Here is a 16,137-nt window from a genome sequence, read left to right as displayed (position 1 = left end):
ACTTGCATGGCTTAGATCCGGTCATTTGAGTTGAAAACTGGGTACACACAATGCAAGACACTTGTTATAGTCGTGCTTCAGGGTGGGACCAGAGCTGCCTTTGGAAGCGAGGGCTCACACCATCCAGGCTGCTCTATCTACTGCACCTCATGTTGCAACCTCTTTCATAAGGTGGCCTCGAAATCAAATTCCCTAAATGTCCCCGAGAGGTCATTACCAGTTTTGCAAATATGCAGCTGCTATATGCTGATTCATAACTTCATTTACTGGCCTTGGTTCCCCATACGTACTGTCACTTGGGAACAAGAATGTGTCATTTTCTGTACTTTCTGTGAAGGGTCTAAGCCCCAAAAGAGGGTGAACTGATTGATACTTTGACTGGTCCTGTTGCAAACTTGCCCAATGGGCTTCTTTCCTTAGAAAAATGTCCCTGGCCTATTTCAGAAGCTCCTAGACATTTTCCGCCGTGGCCAAAATGTAGCAAATAAGAGTCAATGCGAAATACAGCCAGGCCATCGGGAGGAGGAGATCAAAGTGGTCACCTGCCCCTCCTGTCACACTTTGAGGTTGGGAAGCCAGAGGGGCCACTTCAAGGGAAACCTCATTTACCTTTCAACAGGGGAGTTTTATTTATTACTATTATTATTTAAACAGGCATGAAACAATGTATTTGCCGTATTCTTTTTGAGCTTAGTGTGGATAGAAACACCTTCCTCTCAAGGTGTTTTTTTTTTGGTACCGGGGATCGAACTCAGGTCCTTGCACTTGGGCAGCAGGCGGTGAAACCACTGAGCTAAATCCCTGGCCCCCCTCAAGGTTTTGGTAACCTTTCTTAGCAAAGTCAGTGCCATATTCAGTACAAGAGCCTGCACCAAGACTCATCTGCTGGGATAGGATGCAAGGCAAATCGATCATCTTTTGGGGCAGCCGCCCGGGAGCCAGACCTGATTCACCTCCCTGTATTTATTCTCTTCTGAAGAGCAAGCTAGGTCCTTTAGGGTTTCACCATAGTGCTTTGTGCCTTTCACATGGGGCCTTTTCTAAAGACAGCTAGATCTTCTTCCTTATTATAATGACTACATCAGAGACTTTGTTTAAAAATTTGGTCATTTTATAGGGTGGTTCCAAAGTTGTGTGATTTTGTTCCCTTCCCCTGCTCCCTGCAGTTGTGTACCAATGCCTGGAGGTGTTTTTCGACTGTCATGACTGGGGGAAGCAGGGGAAGGGTACCACTGGCAGTAACCATGCTGCTAATCACCCTACAACTCACAGGGCAGCCCTCAACAAAGAGCTAGCGCCAGATGCCAGTAGTGCCGAGGTTGAGAAGCATGGTTTACACCTGGTGGGACTGTAAAGTGCTGAGAAGGCAAGAGAATGCTGTAGTCCTTCTGGGCCTGTCCTAGCCATAATCCTTGGAAAGGCTCTGGGGGTTGAAGCCAAACTCCTTTTGGTTTAAAAGGTGGTTTGAAAGTAGTGTGTTTCCATTATTTAATAAAGTCTTTCCCTATTATTTTTGATCTGTCTGGATGTAAGGCCCTGTCACTAAAGTGAGATAAAATTTAGGTTACTGAATCTTTGGATGTTACTTAAAAATTTTAGAACCTCAGGCTTTTGAAATATCAGAGCAGGAACTTCAGCCAGATCACCTCTTTTACTTAGGGGGACACACCAGAATGTTGCTGGTCTCCTAGGACCACAAGTCTTCTTTTTGAAGGCCTCCTATGTATTCTCTGTGTTGGCATCTGTGAGATTTTGAGCTCACTCACTTCTACTGCTGTTCTGTTTGTTTCACTGCTGCTGTGGTCATGTCACTAGTTACCTGCGGATGCAGCAGCACCTCTGTTATGAAGAGCTTTCCTACCCTCCATATTTTCTCAGTAAGCTGAGCAGCTGGCATCATTTAATCTAAGGTGCCTGAGACGATCGGATTGGTCCATCCCAAAACAGTGCCTGTCCCTTGGGGGTTATTCACATGGAACCTGACAGGGAGGTGCCAGCCTTTATTTACCCCCCCCCCATTCTAATAAGTTCCGAGGCCTCAGTATTTCAGTATTTTAACCTAAAAATTTAAAAATGAGAGCATTAGAAAGGAAACACCAGCTGAACAGAAACAATCTACATTGTTTACATTCTGGTGACTTTTTTCCATGTCTCTGAAAAATTGCTAAGAGTATGTCCATAATTCAATTCTTATTTTATGTTTCAGAAATGAACACTTACTTCTCAAATGAAGTAGCCCTTCCTGCTCTGTGGAACTACAATGGTACTGCTGCCTTGCCAGCTCTCTTAAGTTATGACCCTTCTTTCCTTATAAACATATGGAATTATATTTTGCATCCATTGTAACACATGTGTGGCTTCACACACATAGGGAAGAGATTTGCAAGGGACGTTTCCTGAGAGGCCGCCCCCAGTTTACTTGAAGAATTAACACAGTGGACTCCAAACCTTATCAGAATGATTCCCATGCAGACTGAGTCTCCCATTTGGGAAAGACAATGTCTGAGAGAGAAAAGTCAAGCGTTGCATACTGTTCATCAAGAAGAAAGGAATGTGTGTGTGTGGGGAGGTAGAACGACGTGCTTGGTCCTATTAATTTTCTCTTTTATCTCTCTAGTTAAGTCCTGTCTCTGGTAAGACAGAGAATCAATTTGCATATAAATGTTACCAAGCTCCCCCTCTCCATAGCATTTTACAGTTCTATTAGGTATAAAGGGGAAAAGGAACCTGACGTTATTAATGACACTTCCTGCTTTTTCACTCATAAAGTAGGGAAATTTCACAAGGCCCCAAATTGTTGTACTTCATTCACTCTATCTGACTTCTTGACCATTTACATTCTGAGCTGTGGCCAGGACAGTGGCCTATCAAAGAATCATTTGGACTGGAGATTAGAAGATTTGGCTTTGGTTATCTCAGAGAAGGAAGGGTAGGGGTCTTTTCTTCATTTCAAGAAGTGAAGAGAGGCTCATATAGGACTATGTATAATTTGGAGGAGTTGTCATTAATTTTATAAACCAAGCAATGGGTTAGTCAAAGCAACAATTCATATGAAGCGTAATAAAACAAGAATTATTTGCTGTTTTATGATGGTAGAGGGATAGTATGTGGTGGTCATTTAGTTATTAAAGTGACTGAAGTGGGGGTTTTAAAATGTCTTTCAGCCCAGTGCCATGGTAAAACGTGAGAAGTAAGAATCTAAAATGAGGAAGATTAGTGATCCCTGCAGGTCATGGGAGAAGAGTAATTTTTTTCAATTCATACAAATGGAATTTATCATAACCATCTCTGAAGATGGCATGATTTACCTACTTACAAAAGGCCTGTCTATTTCAATCCTTCCTAAAGAGATGTTTTTTCACTTTTCACTTGTACTAACGTAAGAATGCCAAGCCTGAAGGCAGAAAAATTTAACCCAGCTATTGAATCAGGGATGGAAATAAATTAAGGAAAACAAGCAAGAATTGCCCATCCGTTCAGGGTCTGCTGCTGACAGAGTAGAGTTTGCAAAGGTGGTGGTGGGGAAGCAGGGAGTCAAAGTTTGAAAGGGGGAATGTTTCAGAGAATCTGCTTTCAATAGCGCCACTCTGCACCCAAGTTCAAGGCTTTCCAAACTGAGGTCGTGCCACTACTGCTTCCTAGCCCGAAGCCGCAGAAACCCCTCTCCCTCCTCCCGCAGAAAAGGAAAACAACGACAAGAAAGGAGAGAAAATGATGTTTTGTGTCCAGCGAGTTCCAGTGCAACCTTCCCCGTCACCGCTAGTTGTCACTTGGCTCCCAGGCGGGAGAGCCGAGGTTTTCGGCACTGCGGTTAGCGAGAATGCAGTCCTAATTAAACTGAGTAACTCCTCCAGCTCCCCCTTAAAGTCCTCAGCCCAGTGAGAGCTAATACGCAGGGGGCCCGGGAGCCAGCGCTGGCGGGTGTAGCAGGTGGAAGGACAAACAGACCTCAAGAAACAAGCAAACAGCTGCCAGAGCAGCGACTGTCTCAGTCAGACCTCCACGCACAAGCCAGACACCCCGCGGCGGAGGGCGGAGGGTGAGGGGCGGGGGGCGGAGGATCCGATGCGGCCTGGCCACCCCCTCCCCAAACGACGGGACCGCGGACAGGGTCTGCCTCCCCACTCCTCCCCCGATTCCGCCAGGGCGAAGTGGTCAGTAGAAAATTGCATACCTGAAGAACACAATGGTCTCCCAAAGGTAGAGGCGGAGAGTATTGAAGCTGTACATTTTCCAGGTCCTTGTGCTTTGTTGCCCACGAGTTACGGGGGCAAAAATGTTTCAGATTGGCACTTACAAAACCCGCAAGCGCGACTGGAAAAATAATCCGGAGGTTGAGCAGCGGTGGGGTCGGGGGTGCAGAGGGAGAGTCCCGGGAGGCTGAAGCGAGGCGGCCGCGGTACCACGGACAGCGGCCGCGAAGCGTTTCAGCACCGCGGAGAGCGCCTCTCGGAGCGGACCGCGCCGCCGCGTAAACTCGGGCGAGTCTGGGGGTTCCCTGCGGCGCCGGGCGGCACGTCTGGGGGTGGGAATATTTTCTTTCTTTCTCTCCCTTTTTTTTTTTTTTTTTTTTTTTTTTAATACCCCTGTTTTTCTGTTTAAACGGCCAGCTCCGTGCAAGGAAAAGAATTGGCTTCCGTGGCGATCAGAGCCCGGGCGAGGGTGCTGAGCGAGGCCCCACGGCTCGGGGCTGGGCTGAGGGGTCGGGCCGCGGGGCAGCGGGGCCGGCGCTGCCTTCAGCTAAACCCGGAGAGCGTGCCAGGCTGGCGAGTCGCGACCGAGTCTGAACCCCGCTCTCCTGCCTCCGCTCCGACTTACGATCCCCGCCCGGTGGTCCCCGCCGGGTAAGCTAGAACCGCTGCGGGAGAGGCGCCCCATTGCTCGGGGCTGCAGGCGAGAGGCGGCAGGGCAAGTTTCGGGGACGCATGGCTTCCCCGCGGGGCTCTGGAGACCGCGGCTTCAGACGCATCCCGGTTTTCCAAGCTCGCCCATCTGCCTTTGGCCAGGACGCCCTCCGCGCTCCAGACTTTCTTACTGCATTAATTTCACAAACTGGCGGCGCAGGGAACGGGGGAGGTGGCAGGTGGGAGGGGGTGGAGAAAGGATGAAAAGGGGGGAAAACTCCTTAGTCTCTTCAAACCCTCCCACTCGAGGTGTTCATTGGCCCGCGGCTGCGAAAACCAGATCTTCTCCTGGGCTCGGCCAATCGCGCAGTAGACTCCGGGCTGCGTTAACGCTTGGGGTGCTGGGCGCCACCCGCCTCCCGCCCCCCCCCCTCGGCCCAGCCACGCAGACAGCCGGTGGGTAGGGTGGGGTGGGGTGGGGTGGGGGAGGCACGGAGCTGCTCTCCCGAGGTCTGGCAAAATCTTACCTCGGTCTTTAAAGAACAGAGTCCTTGGTGAGGGGAACCTAGCCGTGGGTCCCAGCTCGGACGTGCTTCTGGGCACCGTTGATCATTTTAAAAGGGAGGAGTTGAACCACATCCTTGAATTTCTTTGAAGTTCTGAAGTTCTATAGAATATTTGACCCTGGAAGGAAAGGAGAGGTTTTCAAATAAAAAGTATGGTAGGTAGAAGTTCTCTTCCAGCGTCACTGTAGTGGGGAAATACAGATAAAAAGCCCTGAAATAGTTTCCAGGGGAAAGAGGCACTGCCTTGGTTGGCCTTCTTTTGGGGGAGAAGGAAGAAGGTACAGCCTCTTCCAGCTGGCTCGGAGACAGTGTTGCTCACCTCCCCTAAGCAGGAGACACCCACCCTCAAAGTTAGGGCTTGCTTCAAGTCGACAGCAGAATCGAGCAATACACACAAGTCTCTCGAACTTACTTCTCCCACTGCCTGTTTTTTTTTTCTGTCCTCCCTCCCTCTATTTTCCCACTTTAGTTGAGTCTCAGAAACCAGATATACATTTCACTCTAGAGCCCATCTGGGAAGGTGGAGTTAATCAGATTTTCTCTAAGCTATGGGACTTCAGTGGATTAACAACCTCTGCAGGATTCTCTGGCTGATTTGAATTCACTGTCCCCTCCAAGGGAGCTGGGAGAAGACACCCCCTTCCCCTTACCAGTAACTTGAGGAGCACTCTCTTTGGAGTGCTTGGAGGCCAGCTCTTCCTAGGATAATTCTTGGCAGTGCAGCTCTCTCCATGTCCAGGTCTTCTTCTAAGCAGAGGCATCTGGAAAGCATTGTTACCAGCCATCTACCAGCAGGATTTCCCGTCCCCTCCCTCTGTACTGAGACACACTGTGACACACCGTGACACACCCCACACCACTGGCTCTCGTAGGCTCCCACATGGAGAATTTCTGTGATGTTCTACACAGGGACTGGGAAGGACATTTTGCTTTGTGGTTGGGTATTTACATGAGTCTGAAAGAGGTTTACATATAGATATATGACATGTAATAATGAATATATATAACATACATTGACAGAGAATATAGAATCAAAAGCTAACCTTTAGTATCACACCTTCTATCTGACAGGCACTATCACTCACTTCATATGATTTCGTTTACTTTTCTCAGTATGCCTTAAGGTACATACTGTTATCCTTGTGCACATGTTTGTGTCTGTGTGTACATTTATAAGTGCGCTTAGACAGAAGCAGCATGTGTGTATATAAATTTATTTGTTGTTTATATTTTCTAGAATTCTGAAGTGACTTTGAAGTGCACCTGTATATTTGTATATCTGTGTTTGTAAATATGTGTGTGTTTTTAGGGTGCCCCCACAGGTCCTGAAATAAGTTGAGGTTGGTAGCTTTGTCCTTGGGCCTCATCTGGCTAGGAAGTACCAGTGTGATCAGATACGGATGCAATGTATGACAGCTGCTCTTTTTCTTTCTTCTCCTTCAAGGGATGCTGTGCGTGTGTATGTGTGTGTGTGTGTGTGTGTTGCTGTTTTGAGTGTGAATGGCTCCAAGGCTGTGACCTGTGCAGGAGATGAGAGTAGCTATTACCTGCAGGGACAGGATTCTGTTTTCTAATAGACTTCTCTTTACTATGAAGCTGACACCTTCATTTAATCAGCACATGTGAATTGAACAAGGGCCAAGCATTGGGAATATAAAAATATATAAGATAAATAGTACCTTAAAACCCTGGAACATGTGATTGCTTCAGAGGTTCAGTGAGAAAGGTACCTTATGGTTGTTAATATATACTTTTTACTCCATACTATATGTTCTTGTCATTCCACTAAAGAGTATACCCAGATTTTCCTGGTCTTGTGTAAGCCCCTATGGAAAATAAACATCTCTGGGTTTAGTTGGGTGCTCATGTCCTTCTTACATCTCTGCCTCAGGGATAGTGGCTGTAGTGGATAAATGAGTAAACTCTAGGCTTAAGTACAGAAATGACAGAAAGGCCCACTCTTCTCATTGCAAGGGATGTCATAGAAGAAATGACATTTAGGTCTTATCTTACTGTAAATCATCATTCTGTGAGACACAAGTCTTCTCTCTGTGGAGTGGATCCGCTTGAGCTAATAGTCCATTCCTGTTGGAATGCCGGTTGGAAGTGTTCTGTATAGCCTATTGCACAGTGCCATTGCAGCCCTTGATCTGTCCTTTAGAGGTCCCAGAAGCCAGTTCTGAATCCAACTAAGTATCAATAACTTTTGACACACAGTGACACTTATTACTAGAAAGGATTCATTGTTTTCTTCTTATTTCTTGAACATTTATTATGTGTTACATATTATTCTAGGCACTGGGGATATAACAGGGAATAAAACAGGCAAAGATCCTTATTCTAATAAAGTGTATCTTCCAGCAGAGAGAGACTGAAGGTGATGAAGGAAATATGTGTTAGGCAATCATAAAGATTAAAAAGGAAAAACGCAGGCCAGGGACAGAGAGTGTCATGCAGATCCTATTCATGCAGGATGGTCAGATCTTCTGGAAAGAAAACACTGAGCAAGCAGTTGAGGGGAGTGAGGGATCGAGCCTTGTAGGCCTTGGAGTGGGGAGGATAAGTTTCCAGGAAGAGGAGAAAGCAAGTTTGAAAAACTTGAGAAGGGAGGATGTTTGGAGTAGACGAGAAACAGCGTGGAAGCCAGGGATTTAGCTCAGTGGCATCGCACCTGCCTTGCAAGCGCAAGGTCCTGAGTTTGATCCCCGGTACCACCACCACCACCAAACCAGCATGGAAGGCAGTGTGCTTGGATTGGGTGAGCGAAAGGGATGGTAACCGGAGGTGAGGTTTGAAAAGTCCTTGGGAGCGATCCCACTTCTTGTTGGTGGGGACTAGGACTACTTCCAAGACACAGTAAGGACTTTAAGTTTTGTTTTGAGTGAGGCAGAAAGCCAAGGGAAAATTTTGAGCAGAGGAATAATAAGATCTAACTTAATATTTCAACAAGATTTGTCTGGCTACTGTGTTTAGGATAAAGGGGTGTGTGTGTGTGTGTGTGTGTGTGTGTGTGTGTGTGTGTGTGTTTGCAAAATGAAAGTCAGATTAAGTAGGAGCTCCTGAAGAAAAATCCTTGTGAGAAAGTCTTATAGACTGGTCTTAATCAACACTTATATTTACAGAAGGAAAAAATTAGATCTTAAGAGCTTAATCTACTTACCCCTTAGACTAGTTGCACAGCTGGCCCAAGAACACAGGCAATTTATGATAGTGAAAGGGCCTTTTCACCATTCTTTTGTTACAACTGAAATAAAGGACATGGAGAAAGAAGTCCAAGGAAATCTACAAGGGAAAGAACCTTACCTGGCTTATTACTCCCATACATGCAGAGATATATATGGAGGCGCATATACCTTGGGTACAGCATGACAAACCCATGGTAAGTTGAAAATATCATAAGTAGAAAGTATATTTAATAAGTACATTTAATATAGCTAACTTACCCAAAGCATCACAGCTTAGCCTAGTATACCTTTTATATGCTGAGACCAATTACATTAGCCTATAGCTGAACCAAATCATCTAACACAAAGCCTACTTTATAAAAATATGCTGGCTGTCTCGTGTATTTTATTGATACAGTGGAGTACTGGTTGTTTACCCTCATGACTGCATGAATGACTGGAAGCTGCTGCTTACTGCTGTTGAGCATCACCAGAGGGTATGGTGTTTCATATCGCTGGCCTAGGAAAAGATCAGTAATTGTTTCTTGCAGGAGTGAATGAAAGAATAAGTGAAAGAAAAACAAAGAGGCTTGGGCAGAGGGCCTGAAGAGAGGAAAAGGCAAGGAAGTAATAGTGTTGTCCCCAGCCAGCTGGGGACAGTGAATGAGGTCATGAACATACTGCAAGGCCTCTGTCCTTAATGGCATTCACGGAGGAGAGTGCTGGGTGCTTCAACATTGCTTTGACAGACTTCAGTGATACTTTGTAAAGAGAGATGGATGTTTGGAACAACTGAGCAGCTTGCCTAATTGCGCTGAAGTATTATGATGAATTTGAATCTGAAAGTGGGCGGTGGAAGACTCTCTTCCAAGGAGCTGAAAGCTTCCTGCCAGCCTTTCCTAACTCCGAGAAAGCCCTTGCTAGCTTTTTAATTGCAAAGCAAGAGTCTGTTTTTGGTGTTGTAAAGAAGGGACCCTAAGACTGCTTGGGGAATCTCAGTGGCATCAGAAGAATTTGTAGTCCTAAGGGGATGGGTATACTACCAAGAGACCTTTCCTTCCAATTTATCGGTTAGACCCTTGGCTTAACCTGGATCTCGGGACTTCTGCCTCTCAGGTGATGGGCCCCAACCCCTTCATTCCATGGCCTAAAGGAAAAGAGGAGAAGGTAGGATGAATGCGGAAATAAATGCCTTGGGTTGGTGCTGACCAGACCCTGGGCTTCTTCTTGACACTCTCCAGTTTTCTCTCAAGGCCAAGTCTGTGTTTTTATTCTGGGCCCAGCAGCTCGGCCCCCCATGCCACTTGGGTCGCCTTCTTGTGCTTCATTCCCATCTTTCCCTCAGACCATCTTCCTCTTTTTTCTTGTGTTCTTCTCAGTCTGACCTTAACTCTTATTTCATGTCTATTTCTCTTGTGGATTTCTTCCTTCCCAGTGCTTCCACAAGAGCTTGTGACATCTTGAGAGAGGATATAATTTTTTTGAGTTTCTTCGTTCATTCAGGGGTTCACTCACTTATTTGAAAAACAGATGTGTTGAATATCAGCTCTGTGTCTGACATTATAGGTCTAACAAAAGGTTTGCTTATTCAGTTTTTAACAAATATTTATTAAGTGCTCTGTATGTACTAGGAGCTGTGAAGAAGAGCATAGGCCTGGTGGCGTGTGTCTGTAATCCCAGATGCTCAGGAGATGGAGAGAGGAGGGTCAAGTGTTCAAGCCCAGCCTGGGCAACTTAGGGAAATCCTGTCTCAACATAGAATATAGAAGGGGTTGGGATGTAGCTTAGGGTGAAGGCCCTGAGTTCAATCTCCAGTACAAAAAAGGTATATTAGTGTCACCAAGAAGGAAGGAAATGGCAAAAATAATTCTTGTACTCCTTCTTTCAAAGCCATTTAGAACTGAAGCACACACTCGGAAAATATGTGAACTGTGGTAAATTATTTGTAAAATACACATATAAGTGCATACTACACTGCCCTCACCTAAGAGCCTGCCTCAACTCCTTTCCCAGTCTCTATCCACTGAAGATACCCAGTATTCTGATTTCTATTATTTTGCTGTTGACTGAATGAAAACATTTGTGTTCATGAGAGCTCTACCTGCAACTTTCTTTTTCAAAAACGTCTTGGCCAAGTTTTATTATAAAAAGGATTGTGATGATGTTACTAAGCTGCAAATAATTTCCCTTTTCTATTCTTTAGACACATCTGTGTGAGATGGATGTTGTCCCTTCTTAGGGTGTCTGGAAGTGTTTGTTGGGGAAGCTATCTGGGTTCGAAGGTTTCTTAGTGGAAGACTTTATTTACAGATTCAACTTACTTAATATATTAGAACTTTTCAGATAGTATTTCTCCTTGTAAGTTTTGGCACATCATATTTTTTAGGCATCTGTACACTTTATTTAAATTTTCCTTTCATTGGCATATGATTTTAAATCCTCCTACCTTGTTAGTCTGTATAATCTGTAGTGACATATTCTCTTTTTTTGTACTATGAAGTCTTTCATTTTTTTCTTGATTATTCTTTTTGGGTGAGTAATCACTTTATTGGTGCTTCAAACAACCAATTTTAACAATTTTTCCTGTTACAAATTTATTTTCTATTACATTATCTTGACTCTATGTATTTTGGGGACATTTAACTTAGTTGTCTCTTGGGTACCTGAGGTGGTGTTATAGCTTGTATCTCGAGGTCCCTCAAAGCCTCATGTGCTCCCAGGTGGGGCTTTTGGGAGTATCTGGATCATGGGTGTGTGATACTGGATCAGCCCACTGATTGGTTTAGCATAGTTCTGAGTGTAGGTGGTGGATTTACTGAAGAGGGAAGATCCACCCATAGGTTTATGGCCTGGATGGAATAAAATGGGGAAGCAGAAGGAAAGCTGCTGCTGCTTCTCCTCTGCCATGTGCTCTTCTTGAAGCCAGCTGACTATGAACTGAAACCTCTATGAACTGTGAACTGAAATAAATCCCTCCTTCTTTGACTTGTAGGTGCCAGGTATTTTGTTCCAGCAATGAGAAAGTAACTAAGACAAGTGCATACTTAGATAACTGATTTTAAACCTTTCTTATTTTCTAAAGAGTGTTAAGTATTTAAAATATTGTATATCACTTTGAGATTTCTTTAGCCTATCCCACAAGTTATGTTTCAATACCATTTACTTGTAGGTCAAAATATTCTCTAGCATCAGACACTGAGAGGTATTTAGAAGTATATATATATATATTTTTTGTTAATCAAAATATATTGCTTAATAATGTTAATTCATTGTTTTCCTTGAAAAGTCAGGCGAAAGCTTTATTTTTGTTACTCTTTTTATTTTTCCCAGCAAGTTTTGAGATTCTTCTGTCTTTGATTCTTATCAGTTTTATATGGTGTACCTATGTTTGGTTTTCATTATAAACACTTGGGGCTCACAGAATGTTTTTGAATTTGTGTCTTGATGTATTTCATTAATAATATTTCTGTCTTTTTTTTTCTGTATTTCCTCTATATCTAGAGCTCCAATTATTCCTATGTTAGACTTTTTCATTGTGTTCCACTTCTTTTTTTTTTCGTTTTCTTTTTGGTAGCGGGGAAACTCGAACTTGGGACCTTGCGCTTGCGAGGCAGGTCTCGGAATCACTGAGCTAAATCCCTGGAACTTCGTTTTAGTTTTCTGAGGCAAGGTCTCACTCTGTAGTTCAGGCTGGCCTTGAACTCACTGTGTAGCTCAGGCTGGCCTCAAACTAACGGCAATCCTCCTCCCTCAGCCTCCCGAGCGCTGGGATTACAGGAGTGCACCACCACACCTGGCATGTTCTACATGTTGCTATTGACCTTTTCTGATTTTCTGTTCTTTTTTCTTGCTCAGCATCAATCTGGATCATTTCTAATTTTTTCACCAATATCTTCTGTGTTTAGTCTGGCTTCCTAAGTATTTATTGAGTTAAAGTGCTTTAATTTCTAGCTCTAGCATTACCATTTGGTTCTTTTCTTTTTAAAATAGGTTATAATTCTCTGGTGAAATTCTTTATCATTTTATCTATTTCCAGGAGCATATTATTCTGATTATTTTAAAGTTCTCATCATATAATTCTACAATCTGGATCTTCTATTGCTATGTTTCTATTGTTGGATTCTTTTTCCTTTTGTGTCTGTTTACTGACATACTTGGTATTTTTGCAGTGGATATGTTAAATTGGATATAAAAATATAGCGGCTATGGATCATGTTATCTTTTAGAAAGGATTAAATTTCCTTTTGCTTGATAGAATATAGACAGATCACCTTGATCCAATCATGGACTGAGATCTCTGGGAACTGTATTTCAGGCTTTACTTGATTTACCTCACTTTTTTGGCATAGATCATTTATCAGAGTCTCAATTTAAAGCCAGAAACATTTAATTCAGGAGCCCTGACCTTCAATATTTGTTGTGCTGACTCTATTAGATTGTCAAAATTATTGTTTAGCTTTTCAACTCTTTGCAAATGTCTTTCAGAAATATTTTTATTTCATTTTGTGAAGACTTCCTGACTGTCCTCTTCGAAATGCCCACACAATCACTATCACTCATTTTGTTCTGCTCTCATTGTGCTATTTACAGAAAAATTTTCATAGACCCTTCACCTAGTTTCTCCTAATGTCAACGTTTTGTATAACACAGTACTTTTGTCAAGACTAAGAAATCAATACTAGTACATTACTATTGAGTAAGATATAGACTGATTTGGGATTTCCCCAGTTTTTAAAAATTGTTCTCTCGTAGTTCCAGGTTCCAGTCTAGAGTGAGACATTACATTTGGTTATTCTGTCTTGTTTGTTCCTATGAATGGTCACAGGGTCTCAGTCTTTAGTCGTCTTTATCGCTTGAACAGTTTTGAAGTGGCAGGCAGGTGCTCTTGTACAGTGTCACTCTTGCGTTGGTTTGGTTTTATCATGATTAGCTTGGAGTTAGGAGGTGAAGCATCCCTGTAACATAGTGTTGGTGTACATTATGTCAGTGTAACATTGCTGTTGCTGTCACTCTTGATCACTGGGGTCAGGTAGTCTCGGTTAGGTTTCCCCACTATGAAGTCATCGTTTTTCCATTGCTGTACTGTTCTTTGGAAGTGAGCCCTGAGGGCCAGCTTATATTCTTGGAGAGGGGAAATTAGCTGCACTCATTAGTCATGTCTGGTTGGCTTCTCAGCCTCTGGCCACCCATGTATAGATGAGAATTTGGCAAATACATGTGTGAGAAACTACACACACAATACTGAGCTCACGTCTCCATGGTTTCCTTTTCTCTGCACTCTTGGCTCCTCACCTCCTGAATAGTTTAACTAAGATTTTCATCTCTCTAGTGCAGTGTAACTGTGGGAGTGCTAGGTCACTGTTTTCTATTTGGTCTTTTTGCTTTTCAGTGAAATTTTAAAAAATGCCCCGAGTGGAGAAAGTACTGTAGGGCTCACCTCCACATACTGTTCTTCTCTCCGACTCTTCAAGTCATGGTTGCTCCTCATTGCCTCCAAATATCTGTTTTTATTTTTGATCCAGTTTTGTCATCATTCTCAAACCTCTCCTGGGTTTGTCAAATGCAGAATACTCTTTCATAGCCAGGAGGAACTGGGGAGCTGCTGTATGGTTTCCACCTCTACTTTGTGCCTTATCCATGGCTGTATCGAACTCACTTACTTTTGGCCCATCCTTCTGTCTTATCCGATGCTTTCTCATGAATCAGCTGTTTCTTTTCTCCTTTTCTTCCACCGATCATTTTTTCTTGTCTAGCTCACTTCTTCCTTTGCACTCAATTCATACAGCAGAGTTAAACTATTGAATTTTAATATTTGCCTTGAATTCCTTATCACTTAGAATGAAATACAGTTACTCAGCACAGACTTAATCAGCCCTGACCTTTCTCTCTGACCACATCTTTGCCATGATCCATGTTTCTCACTATGCTACAGACATCTTGGTTAAAATGCTACATCCTCAATAAGTCCTTCCATGACCATTCTCCCGGCAGTACCTCTTCCTACCACTGTCATTCTTTTGTCTTATTTTTCTTTATAGCAATTATTCTTGTCCAATTTTTGTTAATTTATATATCTTCTCTTTAATTTAGAATATAAACAGCACCATGGTAGGGATATTATTTTCACCATTATATATTTGCCAGTGTCTAAAGTAATTGTTGGGGCTGGGGATTTAGCTCAGTGGTTCTGCCATCTGCCTCACAAGCACAAGGACCTGAGTTTGATCCCTGGTACAAAAAAAAAAGTAATTCTTGTACATATTAAGCATTAAGTGAACGAGTGCAATCCTATAAGATTTATTTACTATGTGAAATACACTCTGTTTCATGCTTCTGATAGGCTCTCATTAAATTATGCCAATAATCCTATGGAGTAGAGTCTTACTGCCCCATTTACAGAAGAATAATGTTTAAGATGTAGAGAGATTGAATGTCTTGCTCAGTTATAGCAGGTAACTTTAACCACAAGGCTACACTTCTAGGCATAATGCCATTTCTTTAGACTATTTATTCTTAAGTTGTTTTTTCTCTCAATTTCGTTATCAGTGTATGTAACACAGAATAAATACATTCGTCATGAGGGACTTGGTACCTATACTATCACATCTTGGTTCTCTTTACAACCCCTCCTCTCCCCTTCTTTCTGACTCTCCTCGTGCCCAGATCCCCTTCCCATCCTTACAAAGAAACAACTCTTTGAGTCACTGATCCTGAGTATTGTTTTTTAGTGTAATTTTCATTAATCTCCACTCTGATCTTTATAATTTCTTTCCTTCTTTTGTTTTGGATTTGGATTGTTTCTTCATTTCTAGCATCTTGCGATACATCATTAAATCATTTATTTGGAATTGCTCTAATTAGTTTTAGATGTGAACTTTGCTCTTAGAAATGCTTTTATTGTGGCCCCACAGGTTTTGGTTTGCTCTACTTCCATTGTCATTTGATTCTAGGAACCTTAGTTTTTCACTGATTTCTCCTGTGATCCATTGATTCTTCAATAATGTATTAATCCGCATGTGTTTGTGTAGTTTCTGTGGCTTCTTCTACTATTGATTTCCAGCTTCATTCCACTGTGATCTGATAGTGTGCAGGGGATTACTTCAATTCTTTTGTATTTATTGAAGCATGCTTTATGGCCCAAGATATGACCTATTTTGGAAAAAATTCTATGTGCTGTTGAGAAAATTGTGTTCTCTGTTGTTGTATGAAGTACTCTGTAGGTGTCTGTTACGTTCATTTGTTCAGTGGTGTGATTTAATAACTCTTTTGTTTCTTTCTTGATTTTTTTTTTGGTCTAATTGGCTTGTCTAATTGTGAGAATGGGGTATTTCAGTCCTCCACTATGGTTGTATTGCTGTCTATTTTCCTTATAAGTCTAGTAGTTTTTGTTTTAGGAAGTAGAGAGCACTAACATTCAGTCCTTAGATATTCACAATTGTTCTCTCTTCCTGTTGAATTGTTCCCTTCACTAGTATGTACTGGCTGCCTTTGTTTCTTCTTAGCAGTTTTGGCTTAAAGTTTGTTGTGTCTGAAAATAAGACAGCTTACTCCTGCTTGTTTTGG

At 42.9% G+C, this 16,137-nt stretch overlaps 1 protein-coding gene across 2 annotated transcripts in view; it reads right to left on the bottom strand.

Annotated features, from left to right (window-relative positions):
- Glra1 (glycine receptor alpha 1) overlaps nt 1-5,119 on the bottom strand; it is a 101,254-nt gene extending 96,135 nt beyond the window's left edge. Inside the window, exon 1 of one of the 2 annotated variants that reach the window (XM_013078811.3) lies at nt 4,175-5,119. In XM_013078811.3, coding sequence (XP_012934265.1) covers nt 4,175-4,230 — 56 coding nt within the window. In that variant the 5' untranslated portion in view covers nt 4,231-5,119. The remainder of the gene's footprint in view (nt 1-4,174) is intronic. The other variant, XM_004836543.4, reaches the window with a different exon arrangement.
- Between the last annotated feature and the right edge of the window lie 11,018 nt (nt 5,120-16,137).

This window comes from Heterocephalus glaber, unplaced genomic scaffold, assembly GCF_053883595.1.
Source record: "Heterocephalus glaber isolate CG9 unplaced genomic scaffold, H.glaber_assembly_v1.0 deba00001606, whole genome shotgun sequence".
NCBI lineage: Eukaryota > Metazoa > Chordata > Mammalia > Rodentia > Bathyergidae > Heterocephalus > Heterocephalus glaber.
The sequence above is the reverse complement of the archived record's forward strand: the minus strand, read 5'-3'. Positions and strand labels throughout refer to the sequence as shown.